At 26.6% G+C, this 23,329-nt stretch overlaps 2 protein-coding genes across 3 annotated transcripts in view; both read right to left on the minus strand.

The window, feature by feature from the left end:
• The window catches only part of LOC100570911 (GRIP and coiled-coil domain-containing protein PFC0235w-like), a 16,983-nt gene extending 15,692 nt beyond the window's left edge, over positions 1-1,291 (minus strand). The window contains exon 1 of the mRNA XM_008181999.2: positions 829-1,291. Within this exon, the coding sequence (XP_008180221.1) occupies positions 829-928 (100 nt within the window). The 5' untranslated portion in view covers positions 929-1,291. The remainder of the gene's footprint in view (positions 1-828) is intronic.
• A 1,071-nt stretch (positions 1,292-2,362) lies between these two features.
• The window catches only part of LOC100163879 (probable cation-transporting ATPase 13A3), a 25,743-nt gene continuing 4,776 nt past the window's right edge, over positions 2,363-23,329 (minus strand). The window contains exons 2-21 of one of the 2 annotated variants that reach the window (XM_008182003.3): positions 16,697-16,950; positions 13,213-13,439; positions 11,854-12,058; positions 10,507-10,579; positions 8,912-9,043; positions 8,294-8,427; positions 8,013-8,195; positions 7,686-7,874; positions 6,838-7,062; positions 6,646-6,735; positions 6,422-6,575; positions 6,222-6,349; positions 6,025-6,142; positions 5,494-5,642; positions 5,209-5,415; positions 4,930-5,136; positions 4,626-4,849; positions 3,194-3,345; positions 2,912-3,105; positions 2,363-2,820 (exon numbers count right to left, since the gene is read on the minus strand). In XM_008182003.3, the coding sequence (XP_008180225.1) occupies positions 2,707-2,820; positions 2,912-3,105; positions 3,194-3,345; positions 4,626-4,849; positions 4,930-5,136; positions 5,209-5,415; positions 5,494-5,642; positions 6,025-6,142; positions 6,222-6,349; positions 6,422-6,575; positions 6,646-6,735; positions 6,838-7,062; positions 7,686-7,874; positions 8,013-8,195; positions 8,294-8,427; positions 8,912-9,043; positions 10,507-10,579; positions 11,854-12,058; positions 13,213-13,439; positions 16,697-16,950 (3,359 nt within the window). In that variant the 3' untranslated portion in view covers positions 2,363-2,706. The remainder of the gene's footprint in view (positions 2,821-2,911; positions 3,106-3,193; positions 3,346-4,625; positions 4,850-4,929; positions 5,137-5,208; positions 5,416-5,493; positions 5,643-6,024; positions 6,143-6,221; positions 6,350-6,421; positions 6,576-6,645; positions 6,736-6,837; positions 7,063-7,685; positions 7,875-8,012; positions 8,196-8,293; positions 8,428-8,911; positions 9,044-10,506; positions 10,580-11,853; positions 12,059-13,212; positions 13,440-16,696; positions 16,951-23,329) is intronic. The other variant, XR_001679010.2, reaches the window with a different exon arrangement.

Raw genomic sequence — 23,329 nt, forward strand, 5'->3', positions numbered from 1 at the left:
TTATCCTGGGCACGCCTCTGAATAAACTGTTTTATATTTTTAATAAATACATAATATAGATATCAACCATATTACGTAAATTAATTTATCGCTAGCTGACCCCGTGAACTTCGTTGTTTGTAAAAATACCAACTGTAATTAAATGATGTAGTAATTATGTTAAAAACTTTAAAATAACATAGAAAAATGAAAATATTTAATTTAAAATCGGTGGATGTACTATCCTAATAAGTAACTTTTTTTTATTACCATCTGCTGGCAGAAATAAACAAATATGCGGTGTTAATTTAAATAGCTATTATGCCAAACTAAAATTTCGCCAGAATCTTTCAATATTTCCGTATTATTATATAATTCCATAAGCCTCAGCCATTTGATTGTATAGTTGTATTTATTGTTTTGTCTTTGGTAGCTAAACCTTAAGTTATACCTATCTTCAAAACTAAGAAAACAATAAATACATTTTACAACAAACATATAGGTAGCTAGGTAGCAAATATAACAAACCAAAAAATTAAAACTTATGCAGCGAATGAGGTATCTCAAACTCTGCAGTCGTATTTACTCTATAGGTAGTCGTATTTAAATCCCACATTCCTTTCGTACCATAGACCTTATACTCAGTGTCTCAGTACCTATACTAAGTTTCGTACATATTTCAATGGAATCATCTCAACCAAAAGCCGTGTGTAAAAATGTTAAATGTCAAGTGAAAAATAATATCCTTAAAAGGTGTGGTAGAAATGTATTAATCCAAATTTAGTTTATTGGGCTGGAAAATTTAGTATAAGAAATTTGTGAGACAAGAAAGATTGGTTATTGCCTTACCTGAGTCCGCCCGAGGTGGTATTGCATAATAAATCCAAAATCGTGAGATGTGTTTAAGGTTTAAACATTTAATTTTTTTGTCGTAAGTTAATCGGTACATGTTATTTTCACGTATCCTAGCATAACTATTATCTATGGTTCAGTATTTCAAACGACAAACACTAATTAATATAGAATACAAATAGTAATGATATAGGTATTTAATCTTATTAATCCATAACTTTTAAAGTATCATAAATCTAAAACTGGGTTCTAGGTATTTAACATTATTTCCATTTTCCACCAATCTTTTTAAATTCTGAGTGATAAATGTATTGTATTTACAATGATGTGTGCTTTTTTTCCTTGTGCCTGTTACCAGTTTATCACCATTTGGGACAGTAAAAATGCTTTATGTGAATCTAGTTGGTACTTTGGGAGGTCAAAAGTAAAACATTGGTTTATAAATCATGTAATTTTTAACATAATGCATTTTTTTTAAACATAAAACTTACGGTCAATAACTTTTATTTGCGAAATGTTTTTACGTTTTTTATCTAAAAATGTGTGTAATTTGTGTTTTACTTTTTTTTGGAAAAATACGAATTTACCAAAAACCTGGGGTAATAACGTATGGACTCTGGGGCATAACAGGACATGGCTTACATATCATATCATTTTTGACGAAATTAAGTTTTTAAACTGGTATACATTGAAAAAATTAAGGTCTATAACTTTTATTTGAAACTTTTTTACGTTTTGGTTTTTTTTATACGTGTTTAAATTATGTTTTACTGTTTTTTTTTAAAAATACGAATTTATCCACACCTGGGGTAAAACCGTATGTATTCCTGTGGTATAATTATACGATTTTGCCCCAACACGCGGCTATTAAAATAAATCGAGCTTTATAAAAAACTTTAAGTAGATAAATTAATATGTATCCAAGCTAGAAATGTATATTACACTTAATAAGGTATTGAATAATAATAAAAACATATCTGTATAATTTTTTTTAATACTATTTTTATTTGTTAAATATTTAAAAATATTTTAGTAATTGATTAAAAACACTTAAAATAATGTTTTTTCCAATGTGTGATATCAAAACATGCGAATTATCATATTCAATAAATAAATAAACAAAAAGCTTCAAATCAGTGTGTTTAGTTTTCCTATATGATATAAATTATTGATAAAATCATAATTTTATTATATGGTTTTGCCCCACATTCGGTAATACCCCGCTTTCCCCTACATTGTACACAACTTATGGATAATTTATTTTCTTATACAGTAAAATCCCTAACTTCATAATAACCGACTTAGGTGCATGTTCTCAACAAAACTTTTTTATTTCCAGAATATACAGCATCATCCAATCTTTTTTCAGGTATCTCTGTTATAATTTTTATTTTTATTTGTTGTAATAATAAAATTAAGATCACACAGTGTTTTATATAGGCTATTTATAAGCTACATCACTGTTGTTGATCTGTTTTACTAAAGTAATTTTCTCAAGGGCCCTTGCCCAACAACAATAAGTTTTCAACCATATTATATACATTTATATATTCATACATACACAGATACATGATATATATTTATATTTATAATTTACTACACAAACTTATAAGTGTTCTGTACAAATGTTTTTATTGTACCTATACAAATAATTATTAATTAATAATACAAAACCGTATTGTTTAACTATCAAAATATTTTTAATCCAATACCTATCCAATATTTAATAATAAAACAATTCATATAAAAATACATTTAAAATAAATCAGTAGGATGTAGGTAGGACATAGGTGACAATTTAACATGAGATTACCTATAAATAAACAGAATAACATTTCAAAATGAATGCATTCACTGCAAATATTATTTTACATTTTATATTAATATGTTAGGCTGACTAGCAATCAGCTGATTATATGGATTTTTAGGCTGTCTTTTCTGTCTGATAGTGCTTAATATTTTTTTCATCAAAGTTGACTCAGCAAATGCCTTGAAAAATACAACAAATTAATAAAATATAATTAAAACGATTGTATTACTATATTATTATAATAGACTTAAAGACATTTCATTCAATTACCTCGATATTGATAGCCAAGTAAAGATTTAAAATAGGAAAAGCAAGTAGAGTAATAAGAAAAAGGCGCTGTTCTTTTTCATTGTGTGAATTTTTCAGATTCACCATGTCGAATATGTCTGTAAACGTAGAGTATCTAGTTGTTTGCAACATCAGCGTAAATAAAGTCAATATTACAATGACAATTGTGAATGAAACTATAAAAATGTTATTATACAATTTAATAGATGGAATGAAAGAATAACACGTGAGATGATCAAATCATTTTTATTAAAATATACTTACGATTTTTGTAAAATGGTTTTCGATGAGGGTATCCCTTGTTTAATACAAATGCTAAAATAATGTATTGGTATGAACTGGTTAAAAACAATGTAGTATTTTCCCAACATGAAATCACATCATTGTCAGACCATGCAGGATTTGTAGGTATAAACCTATAAAAAAATAAAAATGACACGATTATCAAGGGAATTAAATTTTGTTTTATAATTATAAAATAAAATAGTGTATACATTACATATTATAATTTATCATATTCACTACATATCTACACAAATAAATTTACAACCCCTCTCCCCTCCACTTCAAAAGATTCTGAATTTAGCCACTACACTTATTAATAATTATTAAAATACCTAACTGCCTAAGTGTTTTATAGAACTATATAGGTACCTACCAGATATTATTTATTAGAACCTAGTATAAGATATTTATGAATGAGTATATATGCATTATATAATTTAATGTATTTCTATATTATTAAATTGTTAGGTAATTCTAAATTTTGAACAGCATATTTATTTTATCAAGTGTGTACACAGTATAATAAATATTATTATCAAAGAGTAATATCACTAGTCAAAGCTGAGTTACAATAGTAGATTCTGTAATTTACCAATCACTAATAGTTGACGCTAAGAACAGTTAATTTTTATTTTATCTATGCTATAATTTTGTTGGTCAATTATAATAAAATCTAAAATAGGAAATCTATAATGGTTAAGCAATAAAATTATTTTAGAAAAACCAGAATGTAACGTGTGTTAAATTATTATTGCATTAATCAAAAATTTAAACATAATAGGTACCTATATAGGTAATTATAAAAAGTTATTAAGTATTAAATATTTTAATTACAAAGTTCTTACTTGTTTGTTTAATACCTATTGCTAAGCCAAATATAATAAGTTATCAACTGTATTGTGTTAATCAAAAAATGAAAAAACTTTTTTTTTTTTTTTAAATATGCATTATTATTTATTTACAAGGAGATCCAATTATGGCACTTTCCCAAATCTAGTGGATCATATTACACAATATATTTGATTGAGGACATTAAATCTTCTTGTAGAACCTTGTTTAACCATTCTTAACCCCCAAACAACGGAAGTTGCACTACACACATTTGAAACTACTACTATTTAACTTACAAGTGTTTTACATGTTATTAGAGTCTGGTGACTTAGTTTTACCACTTTTCTGTGATAATCATATTTTACAAAACATTTTTCAGAAATGACAGAAAATACAAATGTATTTATCTACAATTTAATGTAATTAGTAACTTATAAACATAAATCAATTATTAAAATTTAGCTTTAACTATAGCAAACTGACATTGACAATAAACTTTTATTAACCTGATTTAGTTTGAGTAGCTGGTAGGTACCTAATCAATTGATTTTATAATTAAAACACAATTTAATATACTTGCCAATCTTGTAATTCTAGGTAATATAGTGACCCTATTTGTATCAAAGCACAGACTAACAATTGCAAAAATAGAGGTATTAAGTTTTTTGCAGTCAAAATTTTAGACAATGGACGATGAGGATGAACTTTGTCAGTAGGTTCGATATCACCCATTACAATAGCTAATGATGTAGTAAGAATAAAATCAAAGTACAAAAATTGGAAATTTCCCAACATAATACCTTTCTGAAATATAAAAAAAATAATGTTATTATAATCAAACGTTAACTTAATATTTTGTAAACAATATTGACTAGTGTACCCACGCTGTAAAGTAAAACTAATGTAATGAACTGTATTAAACTGTAGCATGTCATATATTTAAATATTCCAAAACTAGTCACTAGAGCACATCGTCCTTCTCGTATTATTTTAGTTACGCATGAGACGTTTGTTATTTGAGAAGTAAATGGCGCTGCTATGGACGCTTCAGCTTGTGAAAGTGATATACCAACATGAGCAACTTTTAATGCCTATAAAGTATAAAAAATGATTGATATTAATATTTTTTTTATATATTTATTTAATAAAACGTGAAATTATACCCCAGCATCGTTTGCTCCATCCCCACACATGGCTGTTACATAGCCCATACTTTGAAAATACTCCACAAGCTTCACTTTTTGCTCTGGTAACATTCTTCCAAACACAAGACCTTTAGAGACAACATAAGGTAACCAACTTGGAAAATCTGACTCCAAAACAGACCACGACCTCCCGTCGATTGCATAGCATACCTTTTCGTCTTGTAACTATTAATAAACACATTTTAATTTTTTAAAGAAAAACCAAAAAAAATAAATAATGTTTTTAGTATTTTGAGTAATCACATCCAAGTTATGGCCTAATGTAGGTTCAAGTTTGATTTCTGCTTTAGTTAGTTCAGTACTAGGCGTTGCTGTTAGTACTGCAATATTTATATTAGATGGAATCATAGAACACTCTCTTGCTACACTTAATCCAGTATATAAATTATCACCTGGAAAAAAATTAAATTTTCACAACAATGTAATATTATTTTTAAAAATTAATAAATTTAAATTTAAAAAAGTTTAAGGTTTAACTAATTTGAATATTGAATTGAATTATTATAGGTACTACACGAATGAATAAATAAAAAAACAGTAATACGCAGGTACACATGTACATAGTAAAAAGATAATTATAATTTTAAGCAAAATCTTAACCGTTTTTGAGTTAACTAGGTACTAAGTTTTACTCAACACCTTTTATCAAATGCATTAATATAATAGGATTGTTTTAAAATATGAAAACTACTGCTCTAGTCAACCCACTTTAGTGTGATACTTTTTAAAAAACAGGTTTTTATGTCTACAACCATATAATATATTATAGTTTACCTGTGACCATAACACATTTTATGTTTGCTGTTCTCAGTTGTTGAACTATATTAGAAGATTGTGGTTTAAGTTTATTTTGCATGACGAGAAATCCAAGAAAATTTAAATCACATTGAACCTTTAAAAATATTTTTTGTATTTATTAATATTATTCAAATTTTTTATGAAATAAATAGCAGAAATATTCAATGATTTACATTTTCTAATTTAAGATGGTATAACGATTTCCAGTTCACTTTTTTTGGTAAATCTTTGTATGCTAATGCTAATACTCGGTACCCAGATGAACCAAATTCTTCCAAAACAGAAAAAATATTTGTGGGAACTAGAATAAAAACAATATATATTATTATAATATAATAAAAAACGATTTTTTAATAATTATTTTTAAAATTACTTGTTCCTTTCAAACAGTTTTGGATAATCTTTTCTGGAGCGCCTTTACAGTATGCTGTGTAACGCCGAGTACCAAATACTTGACCAATAACACACATACTTTGCGTTTTTGAATTAAAGGGAAATTGATGTACGATACCAATTTCAATTGGTGACTATTAAATAAAAATATTTATGAAATAATTAAAAATAATTATAAAAATCAGTTCTTTGACATTTTCTTACTTCATCCGGATATAATTTTTTAGATGGTCGTACTATTGAAGGTAATAAACTATCAAATCTTGAACTATCTGCGCCAGGCTCTTCTAATTCCTAAAATATAATAATATTCGTTATGCATGGATTATGTTCTAGTTTATTTTATTGAACAATAAAATTAAACTAAACAAGAGCTAATTGTAAAGTATGTTTTACCCAATCAGTTGCATTAAACATGCTCAGATCTAACGGATCTCCTGCCAGTGATCCGTTGATGTGAGTTAATGAGTGACAAGATGCCATTGTAGCAATAATTGGTGATCTGACATCTATTTGAGATAAATCTTTCACTAAATTATCATAAATATTTGTAATCAATTGTAGACCATCATGAGGCAATAGGCCAAAAAAGTGCAATCCGTCTTCAGTCAATGTGCCAGTCTAAAATAAATTGTTTATCTAGGTTATTATTATATTTGTATAATACAAAAATATAAAATAATATAAAATAATTGTATTGGAATAAAACTAGTTATAAGGACAATTATTGCATTAACAAAAAAATGACTATGAACTTAACACTTTGGCTTAACCAAAACTTATGTCAAGAACGATTGTATTTACTTTCATTTAAATAAATTGTTGAATACAGCCTTGATGTGTAAAGTTATGCTATATTTCTTTTTTGATCCAAAATATTTACCAATGACTATTCGATTTTATAAAAAGTATTATATTTACTTTTACTTAGATATTTGTGAAGCCAATTATTTATTAATTCATTTAATCATTAAGGATTACTCATAACTTTTGAGTATGTGAATTATTTTTGCAAACAAAAATGTAATAAACGATAAAATATTTTTATATTTTTATAAAATTTTAGTAAAATCTGATTTAAGTTCAAGTCAATTTTGTTCACTTTGATTTTCATATAATTCATTTAAATATAATAAGTTAATAAACTTGTTTTACTTTGTTTACAGCGAAGCTAATTTATAGCTGTGACCTAAATAATCAAACCACAATCGAATAAATTGTAATTGTTTATTTAAAAAGCTTACCTTATCAAAACAAACGAGTTTTATTTTACCAGCGACATTAATACGGGTCTGACACGTGCAATATATTTTAAGGCGTTTTAGGCGTTTCATAGAATGCACAATACCAATTGTCATTGCAGCTGGCAATGCAGGGGGGACGACCACAGTATAAATGTCCAGACTTCTTATGATAATGTATTCTGTAGAAGCCTATATATAAAAAAAAAATTATAGGTATTTTACAATGAATACTGTACTTATGTCTTATATATTTTGAAAACTAATTTTTATAATTAGGGCCTAAATCAGTATTTAGAGATTAAATTACTGTTAAATATTAATACATACTTCTCTTATAACATACAAGTAGGCACAGTAAAGCATTCCAATAGTAGCAACGAAAAACATGATTACAACAAATTTTATGGAATCTTGATAAAACTCGAAATCCATATCCTTTGGAAACATAATTGAACGTATCAAATTCCCTTTAGCTGTAGAACTTCCAGTCCTAACCACCAGAGCTAACACCTGTAAATTGAATTAATTTTATTAAATTTTCATCATGTACATGGTAAATGAACAAATTATTAATAAATGTTCAAAATAATTTATATAATTTCCCATACTTGGGCCCCAGCGTAAAATCTTGATTGTAAAATTCTGGTACCACAGTACAATGTGTGATGTTTATGAGAAGAACTGCTGTAGCAAAATTCTTCAATTGACGAAGGAGGGCTTTTTGTTATTGGCTCACTTTCTCCTAAATAAATAATATTCTCAGTTTAAATATTACGGCCATTAAAATTAATATTTCAATAAAGTCCGCAAACGTTTATAGTATTAAGTAGCACTCATCCCATATTTTAAAAATTTATCTGATCATTCACAAAAATCCTTTCTTAGCAGACCCCTAGGTCATAATAGCTATCTGTATGCCAAATTTCAGCCAGATCCTTCCAGTGCTTCTGGCTAGGTGATGATGAATCAGTCAGGACTAGATATTTTATGTTTATCGATTATAATGTACAGATAAATGTTTAAAATATATGTTTCTTTATGCTTAAATGCTTTTAACATTTTATTCTAGAAACGTATGGTAATATACGTTTCTAAATAAAAATTGTTTAAAAATAAAAATTAAAAATTAAAATTAAAATAAAATAAAATAAAATATACAAGAAACTGTTAACCCTGCTACAAAACTTTTATCGTGCTTATAATATTATTCTAAGGCGAATACAAACCTGTTAAAAGACTTTCATCCACAATACAATTACCAGATAACAATAAAGCATCACAAGCTATATTGCAACCTCCTGGTGGTATTATAATTACATCTCCGGGTACTAAATATTGAGCTTTTACTTTTACATTTTCTAAAAAAAAAAAATATATTAAGCTGAAATACTATATATTAATATAATAGCTTATAATATATACACAAAAAATAGTTTATATTAATTATTATTTATTAATTGTGATTAAATCAATAAATTAATAACATACATTTAGGTGATTATAGGTGATTCGTTACAATGTCAAAGGCGGTATGAACTAAATAAAATATAATATTACATCACTAAAAATATAAGTAATCCTAGGGCATGATATCCTCATGTATTATCTCCGTATTACAAGTGCGTAGGTAACATACCAAATTTTACGCTCGGCAGAACACGTGTTGCTCCGTTAGTTTAAAAATTATGGCGAATTTACGTCTTATAAAATCTTAAGGTAAGAATATAATCTAGGCAACCTCATGGGCTTTTTATTATATCTTAATTTTAAAGCGATTTATGAGTAGTTCAAGATGTACAAGCAATTTACAATTTTAAAATCCTCACAACTCCATTTAAAATTAAAATATAATAAAAATCCCACGAGGTCACCTAGATTATAATCTTACCTTAAGATTTTATTAGACGTAAATTCACTCTAATTTTTAAGTTAACGGAGCTACACGTGTTTTTCTGAGCGTAAAGTTTGTCATGTTACACACTTATTCGACGGAGACAACACATGCGGGTATTACGTCCTCTACAGTTAAACCTAGAATTTAAACTACTACCTGATGGTTACACATGTCTCCTTTCCGGGCTTTTACCGATTTACCTTGATGAACTCCAAGATATATACTATATACAAATTACCTAGGTTAAACTCTGTTTAATATTTGTCTATTACTCTATTGTAGTTCGGGCTTTTACAAACAAAAAATGGTAAATCATAGATTGTTTATTCTAAGATTCAACATTTCTTCGTTTGTAAAAGCTCAGACTACAATAATCATTGGGGATTTGACCAAATTAATTTGTATATCTTGGAATTTACCTAAATAAATCGATAAAAGTCCAAAATTCCGACAGTTACTGCCTTACTGGCATTAGTCTGTAAATTCTAGGTATTCCCGGTATGAATATAAAAATTATCACGCAATTAGTATATTTTTTTGAAAATTAAATTTTATTTAAAATTTTTATAATCACAAACATTTTATACTCTTTAAATGTATGCAAAACTGTTGAGTTGAATATTATATAAAAAAAAAATATGCATACCTAGTATTTCGAGAGTAAGTATACTGTGCATACCTATTACCTATGCATATTATATACTCCGGCCCACGAGAGTCCATACGTAAACCGCGCATTCATATAGTAATACGTGACGTCTGTTTTCTCCCACCATGATGCCATTCCCACTATTCGGCAACGTGCCGATGCGCAGTAACGGACGCGTTCTGACATATGGACTCTCGTGGGCCGTCGTTGGAAATTCAGCAATTGTTAGAATTAGAATTTATACAAACAATCTACACTTAATTATTGAATAAACTTACCCTCATCTCTTCTCAGGACAGTGTAAATGTCATTATTATAAGTATCTACAGTTTCTTTAAGCGATCGACTTTGCTGCAGAAATATATTCATTTGATATTTAGAATTAAATATTAATATCAATATATCATTAAAAATGTGTGGAACCCAAACTATAAACATATATATTGGACATCTTCGTCACTCAAAGTAGTTCATTATTCTGGGTAAATTAGAAGAGGTTAAAATATTAGGATATAAGATTTAAACGTAATCAATTTAAAACTGAAAGAAAAATTAATATATAAAAATTGAATTTGGAGGAACATATTTTAAACATAATAAGTTCTTACTTTTAGTTTATATTAATATATTATTACTTATTAGTTAATATTTTATTTGTATAAATTAGCATGTATTTGTCTTAGTTAGAGAAATCTTAATCATAAACAAAATTTAGCCAGGTTTAAACATTTAACTCTTATTCAGAATAGTTATAATCGTAACGACAGTAAAAATGTATTATAGGTATGATAAGTCATGTAATATTCAAAGTTTATATCAAAAAAAAAGTGTAATATTCAAAGTTTAGACAGGAGTTTTATGTATTAAGAATGTATTAAGAAAATACAGGATAATAGTTTTGAATATCAGTGACGTAGCCAGGAGGGTCTGAGGGAGCTGCAGTCCTCCCTGATATTTCAAGAAAATTTTAAAATGCTTTCAGTGTCTTGTGAATGTATAACGTGTAAGACGTAACGATGTATTAAAATCGTAATTTGTAGAAGGTTTCCGCTCAAGTCAAAAACCGTATGTACCCGCAACATACAAAACTTGTGAGGATCCTAAATTAAATATCCGCTATACAACAATTGATCAGCCCTTTTGAGGGGGACAAAGTATATTGTAAGTATATTTTATATCTAGTAAGTAGCTAGGTGGGTATATGAAACAATATTGCGAGACATCCAGTATGGCTGGGGTATAATCGAATACTAGGTAGGTCGAAGGTGCTCTATGTATATATGGTATCTGGATAAACGAATAGGTACCTACGGAAACAAATTACCCGAAAAAAGTATCAGAAAAAAGTAGATGTATAAAAAAAATAATTCATAATCAATTTACTTGTAATAGTTTAAGCCTAGGTATATAGATTGTATATTTTAAGTAAATGTTAAAATAGAAAAATAAGTAGCTACAATATATCATCTAAAAATTACAGTAGGTACCTAATTATAATATATCCAAAGCATAGAGGCCGTTTTTCGATGTTAGGTCCTTACGCTTGACAAACAAAAATTGTGTATTATAGTTTGGGTCACACAAAATTCATCAATAGACTACAAGTAAATACAAAATATCCAAACCTCTTTCAGTTGATATAACGAAGTGCCAATAGAAAAAGCTGAACTGACCAATACACATAAACCATAATATTCATAGTCATCAAAAAACCATAGGCATATGCTAAATATTTGGAACACGTAAAATGGATTCAACACTTCAGCAAAAAACAATTTCCAGTAAGAATGTACTTCTACAATGACTTCGTTCTTGCCAAAAAGCTCTAATCTAAATACAAATTGAACTTTAAAAAATATGTAGGCACTTTAAAATAGTTACAAAAAAACAATATATTATAGTAATTATTATCATGTATGGTAATATAAAATGTAATAACTAAATATCTGAACAAAGCTTATTATAATAGTTACCTCTTACTTATTACTTGTTATTACTAAAATTATGAAAATTATTTATTTAAAAATATAACACCCAAAATTGGTTAACTCAAAACAATTGAAGATTATAAAAAAAAATGTTTGAATGGTTTGGGAATCACTTGTGAGTGATTTTTAATTCTTTCATTCCTTTACTGCATATTATAACGTATATGACGTATACATAATGTATTACCACGGTTAATATTAGTAATTTGGTTCAAGTTGATATCCAATTGTAGTTATCCAATTTTAGATATTACCCGTAGGCCTTAATAGTTGATGTACCTACATAATATTTGGTATTTTAGTATTTTAATGTCTGTTATAAGATTATATAAGCATTTATTTGGCCTCCACCGAAGTTTATATACTATCGAAGATGGGTATCGAATATTCTTATACTATAGTATACTATACATAAATAATATTAAACACTAAATTATTTTTTTATGAATACAAATATTATTAATTAGGTAATGCCAATAATTTTGGCGTTACTACATTGGTGATGTGCAAAATTAATATTGTTTACACCAACAAATATGAACAATTGATACATTTTTCAAAACCTATATTCAAAATTGCATTTAAAATAAACTCATATATGAGATAATATTTATTTTATGGAAATGATATAATCTCGATAGGATGTAATACGTTACAGTTAACATACACATAAATATTACGTGTTCGGTGAATGATTAACTTTTAAATGATAAATGTTAATTCACAGGATGTTCAAATTGAAATAACTTTTTTCTACGCGAAATATAGTTGGATCTGGGCGTGGAATCGTGATGGATTAATTGTATGCGTATATTATCTATAGTTATTAGTTCATAATAATATATATGTATTCATAAAAAAAATTAAATATTTACATGTTATAACTTCAAATTACAATTCTGAGCTCGGTTAAAAAATTGTCTAAGTTCAATAGTTTTTATACTTAAGAAATTATGAAAAATCAATGTTATTAAAGTAAGTAGGTGTTATACGTACTGGTTTGTATATTCATCAGATGTGAGTCCGTGACACTTTTCTAACAAATTTGATAGTGTAGTTGTTCCATTATCAAGACCTTGTAGAAATTTGAATACATTTTCATTCTCATCCCATATATATTTTAGTAATTGATGTTTAAAATATCTTACGGTTTTCTTTTCTCCGTTTGAGTCTTTTATTATTGAAGTGTGCACATCGTACATGGCATCGCTATTATTTGCGTCCTTTAAATAATAAACACTTATCAACAACAATAGTAAAATTATAATGACGCAAAAAGCCTATTCAATTTTGAGATTGATTACATTTATATAGGTAGTAATAATATTTTGAGAAAAATCACTGTTTCACTGTGAAATGAATTCTGCGGTACATATAATATAAAATCTGAAATCATTATATATTAGAATTCTATATTGACATATTCTAATACTAGCACGAAATTTGACAAGGGTGGCCATCGGACACCCCCGACCTATACTCTTTACACGCATCATTATAATATAGGTAATAATAATGTTATAAATTCAGTTTTGATTACATTAACACACTTATTTTGACGAGAGTATAAACTTATTCATAAAAGATATAGATACATATAGAGATTAGAGAAAAACAAACAAAAACCCAAATCAAATTTACGGTAAAAATGAACAATTTATCACATTATTATAATAAACTTATAAATAACAACCAGTATTTGACAAAATAGATTTTGTTTTTCTGATGTAAGTAGCTCAAAAACAAATAACCTTAGATACCTAAAATATTTATTTTATGATTTTCTATAAACGTTAAAATTGTCAAAATATTTTTTTATGTTTTTGAGCTGTACAAGCATAGGTATTCAATCTTTAATTTTCAATTTTGTTTTAATTTTTTTCCATAAATGTCGATAAAAAATTATTTATTTAGTCAAATTATCAAAACCCTTAAAAATGTAATACAAATCCCAAATAAATTGTTATTATTTCAATATATTAAAGATGGCAAATGCATAGGAATGGTCTTTTTTATAAGTATTAATAAATTAAAGTTTAAATTTTAAAAAAATTAGTCAAAATCAAGAAGGTTTGAAAATTATTTCGTAGTTATTTATTTAATTGTTAATCAGAGTCCAAAACAAAACTTTAAACAAAGAATTTAGCGATTTAATAACTTACGAGTTCAGAAATTCGATTATCATGATTTATGTTATTTTATATTATTAATATTTACAATAATGTTTAATTTTGTTTGTAGCAGCGTTGCTTCTACGACAACCCATTATTAATTAAAAATAGATAAAACATGTGAATTGAAAACAAATTATATTAGGTACTTCTTAAAATCTTAACATAAATCATAATAAGAACAATTGATCACAATATCACATAAACCATAGTAGTGTGTAACAGGAGGTTGATGATGGCATTGTTTAAAATAAAATAGTTAAGCGTATTCAAAAATAATAGATTAAAATTAAAATTTGATTATGAATTAATTATGTTACGAGTCTCCATTACATTACTTGCATACCTATAATATAATATAAATAATTGAATTGTATCGCTTTCAATTCGTATACAAATTAAAAATATAATATAACTATATAAGTTATAATTTTAATATGTACCTATAGTATTCGATATATACTAGTGTACTACCATAACGGCATTAATATTAAAAAATAATGATCTATTGAATATTATATTATGTTCAGTGTAGGTAGATACATACTATACATTAGGTAGGTACTACGTACAGGTTTTTTAAGAACACGTCTCTTTCATGGCATCCATTAAACTTGGTGAGAAGACTCGAGTAGCTCATTTAGACATTCCACGGGTGTCTTTAAAGAAACCCCGACAAGTGGGTAAAAGGAATACAAAGGGCGGTGGTCGGTGGAGGAAAACCGGATATTATACTGTCTAACCGACCGGTTATTCATTGAAGAATAAAATAATCATTATATAGTAATGTGTAAACACCAGATTTAACTACAGTATTTTTTTTACCCCAAAGCTACATAGCCGAATTTCTAATAATTTCTCAATACAAAATATGCGTATTCAGTGGGTAAATTATTAATTCTCATGTCGATTGTTAGGATGATATCATTATTTCAAAACCTTATTAAACAGATCAACTATAACCTATTTTTATAAGTACCAATTCAATTATAAATTTGATATACCTATACATGTTACTGGACCACCATTTCTTTGATGTGTGTTTAAATGTAATTATTTTAAATGTATTATCTCCTTATTAAATCATAAAACAATTAATTAGTAACAAAAGTATTATTAAGATATTTTTAGTCAAATAATTATGTCAAAGCACTGAGTTGCAAGGAATTAGGGAAATTAAACCCCTAGTGTAGCAATATTATGTGGTTACCTAAGGTCTCGTGTACATTATAATAGTATTTTAAATCAGTTAGATTGTTAACTTAGTTTGAAACAGCTTAAGATTTATTGTAAGTAATGTAATTATATTTTTTTTTATGAAAGCATCAAGTGACAAAAAAATGTACGAAACAGTTAAGGCTTATTTTCATATATATTTTAATTGCCTAGTTATTACTTATTAATAATTACACATATATGAAGTGATGTAGACAATTAGTATAACATGTATACACTGTACAGATTATGCATTATTTATTTGTAGTTAGGCCTGCAGATAAAAAATATAAAATAGTTAAACCAGGTTCAAATTCAGTCTTCAATTTTATTTTTGGAAACATGGATGGATTTAAAAACAATTATAATTATATAATATTGCTATGACAATACAAATATAAAGAGGGGTCAGTAAAGAGTACTAAAAGCAAATTTTCGGTAATTTCAAGATCTTACATTTAAATTGGAAATTTTTTCTTATTCTTCAACTACCTACTAGAAAAATCAATAAAATTTCCTTTTCAAAGCATTAAAATATCTAGATAAAACCTCAGCCCTACCGAGATGCCACAGTAACGAATTTTGGAGATTTTTTTTATCAAAGTAACAAAAATATATACACAGAAAAATATCATAACTGTAAAACCAATTCATTATGATTTCACTCTAAATCTAAAAATACCTTCATAAAATTTTATCTGAACATAACATAAATATATTCCCAATAACGATTATTTTTTCAATTAAATGACGTAGGGCTACTGATCAGTGTCCATACTTCAATAGTCAATGCGGTTATAAGTTTATAACCTTTAAGTTACAATTAATTCATTAAACTAAACTATAGTGTAATTTATATTTACATTATTAATAATCATTCAGATAACAATATAACAACATTTAAGAGTAAAATTAACATATTAAAATGTTAATATTTGATAATAATTTCCTATAATTTTCAGTTAATTATTATTTTTTTTCATATTTGAAAATAGTTTCAACTAAGCTATATTATGATTATGAAAAAAAATGTATTTAACGTTATTTTAACTATAATAAAGACGTATATAAATATATTTGTTTTAAATACTTACATTAACGAGAACAACATCGGAAGTTGATAATGGACTAGGAGTCATAAGCAGATATAATTTTAATTTGACTGACCAATGAATGGCTAAGTATGGCACACCAAGCATGCATATTGAAATTATATTAAATATTATTTTTTTTACTAGGTTATATGAATATCCACATTTTATGTCAATGTATTCTACATCTAAATTGTTAATGTGATGAGATGGCAATCCATCATCTATTGGCGAATAGTCTCCACGAGAACAGCAACCTAAAGTAAATAACAAAAAGTAATTATTTAGTTAGGTAAGATATGATTTAGGTACGGGTAAATAAATAATTAATTTTATTCAGCGCAAAAAAATGTTTATATTGTACAATCAACACTATAGACGTTTCCCATACAGAAATCAGTGGATTAAAAAAAAAATTCTAAAAATTGTTTGTCTTTGATCGTTTCTCTACTGCTTTATGTATATATTTGTGCCAGTTTGGCTATCGTTGTATTATTTAATTCTGCAATTTCCTATATAAACTCTCTTTCTCACAATCTCACACTACATTTACAATTTACATATAGGTTATGGGTACCTATACTAGGTTTCATTGCGTATCTTTTACACTATAATATTTGCTGTACCGACAAATCCCGCGTATACAACGTTTTTAAATTATAGGTATAGGTACTCAAAGTCTCGTTTTTAGTCTTTACGTTGCGATATTTGATACTCATATACAGTCATACGTTACCAACTACCATTGATTATAAATACTATTGTACATTTATAATAAATATATATTTAAGCATTTATTATAAATAATGCTACTACCGGTAAACTACTATTAATGTAATGCTTCAATTAGTATAATACCAGTAGGCAGTAAGTGTACCGTATATACGCAATTTGCATTAAACGTCTAATAGTTAATTAACAAAAAAATGTTCTATTTTTTTTTATGTCACAATAGATTCGGAAATAGATTCTTACACATTTATATAGATATCCAAATTTCATCCAATGGTTACAAACATACAAATACCTACGTACTTACAATTTACAATGTACAATACATATATTAATACATAAATAATAAACATACTTGACGAAAGAGAATGTAAAATATACTAATACGACACTTAAACTAATATACTGTGTAAGACGCAATTATTATTTTTATTATTTCTTCAAATATAATGAGTATTGAACATGAGTACGTAGGTAAATAAATAAGTAGGTATCTACTATTAAGTGCGGTTAGTAGTTAGTAATATGCAAATAATTATATACATAAAAAGACAAAAATAATAAAGTCAGTTCATGTACCTACGTCTACGGCAAGGTCCACGTGTTTTAGAGCACTTTTAAAATGTTCGTTTTTCAATTTAATGAAAATCCAACAATTATTTTTCCAAATAAATCCGCTTTTATTTATTCCTAAACTAAAGAATATAGTTTTCCAAAAAAAAGACAGTACCTATTTATTTAATTTTATGTTTGTGTTATACTATTGTAGGTCTAGTTTATAATATGGTAAAATAATTGATATAAATTATGAATGAAAGTTGTGACTAATGATTTTAAAGTGCAGAATTAAATTTTTTTTTCATAATATATTATATAAAACAGTATAGTACGCAGTGTACTGCACCTATGATAGGTGCACCCTAGATAGGTGACCTATCTAATATTATGTATCTATTAATCCAATTGCACACAGACACAGCGTATGTATACTACAAATCACAATACACTACTTTTATTTTGATTCTTTTTCAGACCATGAAAAATTATTACTTACAAATAAACATTTTATATTATCTAAACATTGACATGAACGCTAAAATATACGTATGTCAATGGCATTATACCAATCCATCATTTCCAACAATAAAAATTATACACTTCGTTGATTTTGTTACAATTTTTTATATATTTTGGAAAAGTATAATAAACCTTATGGTAATTTTTTCTGAAAATAAGATTTTGTTGAAAAGTTAATTTCATTAGAAAAAAAAGTGATAAGAAAAAAAAATTATATATATAGGTATTTTTGAAAAAAAGTTTACCTGTCGAGGCAACAATCAAATTCTGGACCAAAGATAAACCTAGATTATATGGCCTTGATAAATCTATAATATGTAATTGTTTTTATTATTTCCTGTGAATATCAACTACAACTTCGTGATTTATTTGTGCATAAAAAATAAATAATTTCTGTTTTATTGCTATAAACTATAGATTGTTTATAATATTAAGTTACTAAATGATAATTATAAAAAAAACCTATAGTAAAAAAAAAATGTATTAAGTATTGTGTAAGAATCTTGTGACGAAATTGGTTTTTATCAATTATTTGAAGACGACTTGCCCCAGACAGCTTATAATTTTCTCAATCCACTAATATAAACAAACCCAAGTTTCAGCAGCCCGTGTCCTATATAAATGTGTGCCACCATGCAATGTATCCAATACACATACAATTAACAATATTTATACATATACTACATAGTATTATATTTGTATATTATGTTACAGTGTTATATTATGATATTATATATATAAAAGTAATTGAACGCGAAAAGTAGTTCTCCTCCAAAACACGTTTTGTTCTACAAGCTCACAAATTCCCATTGTGTATTTGTTACGACCATGCCGGTTCGAGGTGAAATATAATGTTTTGTGCATATAACGATGGAATTTATAGTAACCAAACGAAGCACATTCACAGAGTTCTTTGTTTATCATTGTATGATACTACCACATGATACTACCACATCTCATTGTTTTGACTCAAAGTATCCCTTCTTTTTTGGGTGCCGAACTCTCGATGCAATCGTGTTACACTTATATATCAGTTAACGGACAAATGAGGATTAAAATTACCGATAAAAATATTATTATGTATAGGATTGAGATTTCAAATGTTCATTTACGACTTATCAAAAAAATGAAACAAATGATTTCATATCGTTGTTAATTCCATAAAATTAAATTGCCTGAGATCAGAACATTGATTTGAGTAACTATACAAATTTAGTTCGTTTAAAACTTAACTAAAAAATCCAGCAAAGTAGCTCTGCTAAACAGCTGGTTGTTAATTAGTGTGCCTCGCAATTGAGTAGGTAAATTATGAAAAACAATTCTGAGCGGAGACAGCCTATATTACTAAGAAATACGAATATTATATTATATTAATTATACTGCTATTGGTGATTATTTTGTTAATACTTATTAGTAATAAATTATTACAAATTACTATTACTTTTATTATTTGAAACATAGTAAAAAATTAGATTACACACATTTATGGTAATGTATTTTCTATATTTTCAAATCACTATAAGTAAAACTTTTTTAGACAAAGCATAACATTTTTTATCAACATTTATAGAAAAAAAAACGAATAAGTCAAAAATTTGAAATGTTTATAAATTGATTGTTCAAAAGGGGCCAAAGCATTTTGAAAATGTTATTAAAAATCAAAATTAATTCTGTGTAAGACGAGGTGTAAAATTTGTTTTGCGTGAAAATTCCCGTTTATCCCTAATTTTTTTTTTTGCTTTTCCGATTATTTTGAATAGTACAAACAATTTTAGATTCTAAGCGAAGCAATGAATGTGTTCCTTTTACAATGATATTTTTTAATTAAATTTTTTTTTTGTTTCTGTGTACACGATAAGTAGTCGAAATAATGCTTCAATTTTCATTTTCAGTATCTTGTTCGATTGTGTAGGTCAAAATTTAAAATTACGAAAAACCGGGAATTTTGGGATTTTGGTTTTTGGTGTAACTCTAAAATAATAATGACTGTAGACACATGCAATTTTCACTGGTTGTTTATATTTTCATTTTCTATAGACCATAACATTTTCAAAATATTTTGATTTGTTTTGAACTGTTTACGGACATTTTCAGTTTCCAATTTTTTAGTTTTTTTTTCTATGAATGTCAATAAAATTGTATTTGTTGGGCTGAGCTTGAAAATTTAATACAAGGCTCCTGATATATTGTTGCAATGGCAGTTTAAAAATATTAAAAATACATAGGCACAATTTCTTTTATAAAAACATTTAGTTCGATTTTTGATAAAATTTAATTATTATTTTGTAGTTAAAAATTTATAAAATGTTCAACTTTTATAGCTAAGGATTGAAAATTTAAAACAAGGTTCCGCATAAATAGATTATATTATATAAATTACTTTATTCACAATAATATCATCAAATATACTTAGTAATATCATAGGCTGGCTGGCGGTATTCACTCAGAATCGTTTTTCTAATACAATGATCATTGAAATCGAATTTAACACAATTCATTACAGTGATCCGCTTGTAACCTACTGTACAGCAGGGCACAGAGCGACACCCACTTGCCCACCTTTTTATACTTTTGGCTTCCTAAAGTACCAACAATTTGCTACCAGTTTAAGCATTTTTACTGCTTTTAAAGGTGACGTCAGACAAAAAAAATCATGCATAAGACCATTTACCGCTCAGCTCAGAATCTAATATACGATGATATTTTAATTATTTTAACAAGCCTTGATAATATCATTAATACAACTATTAAAATTAATGCCACGTCAAACACGTGGTTTACATTGTTCATAATAGTTTTATGGCCGATATTGGCTAGTGTTATTGATTAATCAAATGTGAAGTCTACGCATTCGTATTTCGTATATTCTGTCAACATAATGTAATATGTATATTATACAATTTGAGATAAGAGCAATAAATCAAATTAGCCTTCAGCTGCTAGTAGGTAGTAATGATTAATGCGTAAATGGACTTAGTTCTATGGGTGAGCCATACAAATGTTTTGTTGTATTTAAAATTTAAGATTGCAGTTCAAATTATGATAATGTGTAATCAAATGCTCGTTGATTATTCAGAAAGAAATACAAAAATAATCAGTTATTTGGTTATTATAAATTATAAAACAAAATAGCATACAACAAAGAAAAATACATTTTTATCCGTATCACCGAATACACTAGGTTACATCCATAATAATCTATTCTATATATTACACATTAGTACATTACACATAATAAATGCATTTAACCAAGAAATTATTTTAAATTAAATTAATTATTGAATACAAATGTCTGAACATTTTTAAAATGTGTCCTCAAGACTAAAAATTGATCATTGTAATGATCACAAAATGTATAGAGTATAATATTATATTATTATTTAATTCATATAAAATATTAAAAAAATTATACCTTTAAATAATTCAATGGAGAAAGAATTAGGTAGGTAGGTATATTATAACTGTATCACCTAATGTAAATATGGTGCACAAAAATATTGTTTGATAACCTTACTTCCGTTTTTCAACTAACGGCAACACAACTTATGTAAGAGTATCAATAAAATCGACATACTTTAGTCATTAATTTGTTACTGCAATCATATATTGTATCCATTATAAGAGTTACTTATATTTTTACTGTTTTGTATGATCTATTATTTGTATATGACTACATTTTTTTTTCGTCTTCAATTTCCCGAAACTTTTGTTTTAACTCGAGCACAATTATTATAACCATAATTCTTAATCACTGTGAAGGCCTATGAGTACTAAGTAGTAATATATATATATATATATATATATATATATATATATAGTATGCCATGTAATCCCACATCATTAGTTTAATTTAAACCTCATCACACGTGTTAACCACTTGAAAATATTAGTATTTAGCAGCAGCCAACGTGGAGTTTCTCATTATAAACTAACATAGATGGTAGATACCTATCTAGTATCTAAATAAATAAATCAGTAACATACAATTGCATGTTTATACATTAAAAAATTCAAATTAAATAATATTTCAAATCAATAATAAAAATATGTTCAACTTTAACAAAATAACATTTCTTTAAATTGGAAAAAAATTAACCAAAATGATTTAAAGTAAAATATAGTGAAAACTTGAATTGTAACCATCTAATATTTCATAATATACTGAGATTTATTATGTTGTTTTACCTACATAAAATTATATTATTTCTATCATTATTTATCTAATGGTATGCAATTTTTTAATGTCAAATACTTTTTTGTACACCAAATGCATGTAACAATAAACCCATAAAAAGACTTTTTATAAGCATTTTGAAAGTCAATAAAATATTAAAATGTATATTTATGTACATTATTAAAAAATTGTTTACTCTACTACCAGCTAATACAGCTTTCGGAACGAGTCAGTTTATCGCGTTTATGATTTGTATACATTTGCACATTATAAATTCGTTGTTGATTCCTTTTGTCAACGATGTCTATCATGAACTATGGTTGTAGCAAACAGCTAATAAAAATAACATTTATGAAATTATGAGTAATTGGTACAGTTTACGACTTTGATAAGTTAATTAAATACCTAGTCGTAACTACTCACAAGTCATAACTATGAATTATACCAATACAATACGCCCGCCCATACACCCGTACACGTCTTGTATATTATACGTAGTAGACTGTATAAGTGTATAACAGTTGAGGTGTTCTATTGAGAGCTCATAATGTAATAAATAAAAAGTGTAATGACCTACAGAACAGAAATAATTCGATGATTGAGAACAATTTATTATTTTGTTAGTATTTCGGTTGGTATTACTGAGCAGTAAT

This window comes from Acyrthosiphon pisum, chromosome X, assembly GCF_005508785.2.
Source record: "Acyrthosiphon pisum isolate AL4f chromosome X, pea_aphid_22Mar2018_4r6ur, whole genome shotgun sequence".
Taxonomy (NCBI): Eukaryota; Metazoa; Arthropoda; class Insecta; order Hemiptera; family Aphididae; genus Acyrthosiphon; species Acyrthosiphon pisum.